Source organism: Helobdella robusta (genome assembly GCF_000326865.2).
Source record: "Helobdella robusta unplaced genomic scaffold HELROscaffold_8, whole genome shotgun sequence".
NCBI lineage: Eukaryota > Metazoa > Annelida > Clitellata > Rhynchobdellida > Glossiphoniidae > Helobdella > Helobdella robusta.
In genome coordinates, this window is record NW_008705459.1 from 5,697,622 (window position 1) to 5,701,693 (window position 4,072).

General features: G+C 38.6%; 1 protein-coding gene across 1 annotated transcript; it reads right to left on the reverse strand.

Moving 5' to 3' along the window:
- Window positions 1–706: 706 nt before the first annotated feature.
- Window positions 707–3,729, reverse strand: HELRODRAFT_133378 (hypothetical protein; the record flags this gene model as incomplete). Its single annotated transcript, XM_009032364.1, has 3 exons — window positions 707–939; window positions 3,024–3,321; window positions 3,610–3,729. Coding segments are annotated over 3 exons (651 nt in total), but the record flags the coding sequence as incomplete, so codon positions are not given.
- Between the last annotated feature and the right edge of the window lie 343 nt (window positions 3,730–4,072).

Here is a 4,072-nt window from a genome sequence, read left to right on the forward strand (position 1 = left end):
ATTATTATTATTGTTGTTGTTGATGTTGTTGTTGTTGTTGTTTTTATTCACAATGAAGTCATTTATCTTGACAATTGGTTTAACGAGGAGATGATGGTGATGGGTAGGCAATGCCGGAAGAGTTATTGTCCGGACGATGACGTTGTTGCAATTCGGTGACGATGATGATAATGATGACGGTGTAAATGATGATGATGATGATGATGATGATGATGATGATGACGTGGGTGACGGAAGTTGCTGCATGGAGAGAACGCATTTCGGTAACAGCCTGTTCATTGGATCGCCCATTTCCTCTTCTTTGCTGACGTCATCAGAGCTGGCACCTCTGTTTTCTAGAATATTTTTACTATTATGAATATAATTGCTTTTATAATTATATTTATTATTGTCATCATTGTTTTTATCATTATTATAAATATAATTGTTATTATTTTATTACCATTATTATAAATATAATTGTTATTATTTTTTATTATTATTTATTTATATATTATTTGTGACAATAGCATAATTATTATTATTATTATATTAAAATAAATTATTGTTATTAATGTTACTAGCGTTACCATAACAACCATCATAGCCGTCAGTATTATCATTTCTAAAAAAAATATAAAAAAAATCCACCTATCGATTTTTTATTCCTCTTAAGAAATTCACATGGCCCTCGGTGCCTATGTCCCCATAGATTCTCCCGGGTCTTAAACCCCTTACCACAGGCACATACGAAGGGCCTTTCGTCAGAGTGAATACGTTCGTGGAGTTTAACAGCAGACGAGTCTTTGAATTTTTTCCCACAAAATGTGCATTCACATGGATAATCGGTGCTATGTCGGTATAGGCAGTGCTTTTTTAGGTGAACCTTCAGTTTAAATGACACGCGACACGTGTCGCACCTGAATGGACGGTCGATTGTGGCTGCTGTGGCTGTGGTTGCTTGTTGCTGGGTTGTCGTCGTTGTTGTTGTTGCTGTTGTTGCTGCTGGTCGCAGTAAGGTTGTTGGCGGTGTGGAGTCAGTTGGTTGTTTTCTAATGGGAAAAAGTTTACAGGTTGGATGGATTTGAATTGGTTGTTGTTGGTGTTGGGTTGCTGTTATATTTGGTTGTTTGTTATATGGCATTAAATGTTTGTTTGATAGTAGGATGATTTGTTGTTGCAATGAAGATTTTTGTGGTGTTAAAGATGGTGTATTTTGTTGTTGTTGTTCATATTCTTGTTTGAAGTTGTTTGGATGTTGTTCGATATGTGATTGGACGGACATTACTGATGCAATTGTTGTTTTCGCATCATTTTCATCACAGTTATTGACGTTGTTGTTGTTGTTAGTGTCATTGCGGTTGATATTGATGTTATATGTGATAATGCCAGCACCGCTTGGATGATCAACTGAAAAATTCCCTACAAAATGAGATGAGAACATTATCAACAATGTCATTCACGATGAACACTTGTATATTCACCATTGTTACAAACATATCAAACAACATTTTTAAAAATATTGCTTGATAACGTTGTGATATAAATGATAACATTAAGATAAGTAATAATCATTATTATTATATTTATACAACAATGATTGTTGTTACCTGTTTGGCTATTATCGTCTGCTTCGACTTTCATTTCGACATCATCCCCGCCATCACCATCATCGTCGCCGTTATCTGCATCACCATTAGTACCAACACCATCATCATCATTGTTATCATTCTGGGTTGCGATGTTGTGCTTGAGATTATCACCCGAGTTTGTTCTAACAATAATATTCGAAGAAATGGCCTCTATCATTATATTCAATCTTTCATTTGGATTTAAATTGTTGTTGATGTTGTTGTCATTGTTGTCATTGTTGTTGCTGTTGTTGTTAGCGTTGATATTAATGTTGTTGTTGGCTTCATTGGTAATGGAAAAATCCTTTTTAAAGTTATTTTTCAGGTTGTCAAAATCTTCCTTGATGGCATTGTCTTTGATTTTTTTGTTAGATTTGTTGCTGTCATCAGCAGTAGTTGCTGTAATGATGTTGATGTCGTTGTTGTTAGCGTTGCCATCCACATCACCTTTGACCTCGTTGTTGACTGCTGAAATGAGCTGGTTCTCAAACAGGAAAACATTTTTAGGCTCGGGAGTGACCAAAACTTTGGCCGAGAAATTTTCGTCGATAGATGGGAGGCTGAGCTGAGTTTCGAGAATTTGGTAAGCTGTGTGGTCCACTTTGACGTCTGCCAGTGAATTAGTTGATTCCTGCCTATCAAAGAGATAAATTTCAGGTGTCTGTTGTTGATGTTGTTGTTGTATTTGTTGGTGTTGGGGCATTTGTTGGTGCTGTTGTTGAATTTGCTGATGCTGCAAAGTTGCAAATTGTTGTTGTTGTATTTGTTGAGACAGAATTTGATATTGTTGAAGTTGTTGCTGTTGTTGAAGAAAAGTTTGTTGCTGTTCAGAATGCAACAACATTTGCGTACTACTCTCTGGTTCCAACTTGGTGAAGTTCAGATTTGAAATCGGAATTAGTTGGTTGCCTTCAGAAATGACGTGAGAAAAGTTTTGCTGCTGCTTCGGCTGCTGCAAATTAGTTAATTGGTTGGATACATCGATGATGTTGTTCACAACAATCTGTCCGTTATCAGACTGTTTTATAATTGCACTCCAATCTGTATTATTGCCATTTAATAGTGTTATAAACTGCATTTGTTGCTGTTGCTGGTGCTGGTGTTGCAGTCGACTGTTGATGTCTTGTTGTTGCCGTTGTTGTTGTTGCTGCTGCTGCTGTAGTTGGTAACTATTCAAATCGTAGAAGTTGCTATCGGGGTGAAACATGAGGCTGGGCATCTCCTCTATGACGTGTTCCGCACTGACGATCACCTCTTCAGACGTCTTTCTCTTCGTAGCTTTCAAACTACTACTGATGTGTTGTTGCAAGTTGTCGGCAGGAGGGAAAACTATATTACGGTTGCCGTTGTTCATCGAGGCTACAGCTGCGTTTTTGCCGCAGGTCTTGCTGCGATTCTCATGATGCCATAGACACTCGCTGGTCTTGAAAGATTTCGAGCAGCGCATGCACGAGTAGGGTCTTTCTGTCGAGTGTGTTCTCTCGTGGGCGCGGACGGCTGTGGAATCCTTGAAGCGTTTGCCGCAAACGCGACACTCCTCTTTAGCTTCGTCCGTGTGTTTGAAGAGGATGTGTTTTTTGAGGTGGTAGCGCTCCTTGAAGCCGATGCTGCAAGTGCTGCAGACATACGGTCGTTCGTTCGAGTGCGTTCGCATGTGGTTTTTGTAGTTGGAATTCTGAGCGAACAACTTGTCGCAAAGTTTACATTGCCACTGGCCGTTAGTCGTACCGGATGTAGAATTTGAAGAGATTATTTTATTGGAAGAAGATTTGGAAAACTTTGCTATGGGCGGTCTGTTGGAGTCATTTTCGATGCTGGGATGTTCGTGTGTGGCGTTCATCGATTTGATTGTGTTGTAAATTTGTTGAGAAAAATTAATTGCGGTTAGATTGTTGTTGTTGTTGATGATGTTGTTGTTGCTGCTATTGACCCAGTTATTTGTGTGCGATGTCTCACTGGACAACGTGTTTATGCGAATCTCACTGGAATCTAGCGCAACGAGACCGTCAGGTGGGTTTTGAAAGGAAGGGATTGTTGATGCTCTGTGCAAAGACATGTGCATGCTTAAATATTTCTCGCTCGTGAACTTTTTATTGCATTGTTCGCATACATGGTGTTTGTTGTTGTTGTTGTTAGAAGAAATGTTGATGTTGTTGTTGTTGCTGATTGTGTTGTTGTTGATGTAGTTGTTTGTAACAATGTTTACGTTGTTATTGGAGTTGCTTTGGAATTGCTTTTGAACTGGAGACAAAACGTAATTTTGTTGTTGTTGTTGCTGTTGATGTTTCTGCTGTTGTATTTGTTGTCGTAATTGTTGTTGTATTTGTTGTTGCATGTGTGTGTGTTGTCGCTGTTGAACTTGCTGTTGCAACATATTTTTCAATTTCTCTCCCAGCTGTCTGTGATCGTTTGATGGGTTGTTTGTCGTCGTTACTGGTTTTGGTTTTGTTAGATCGAGACTT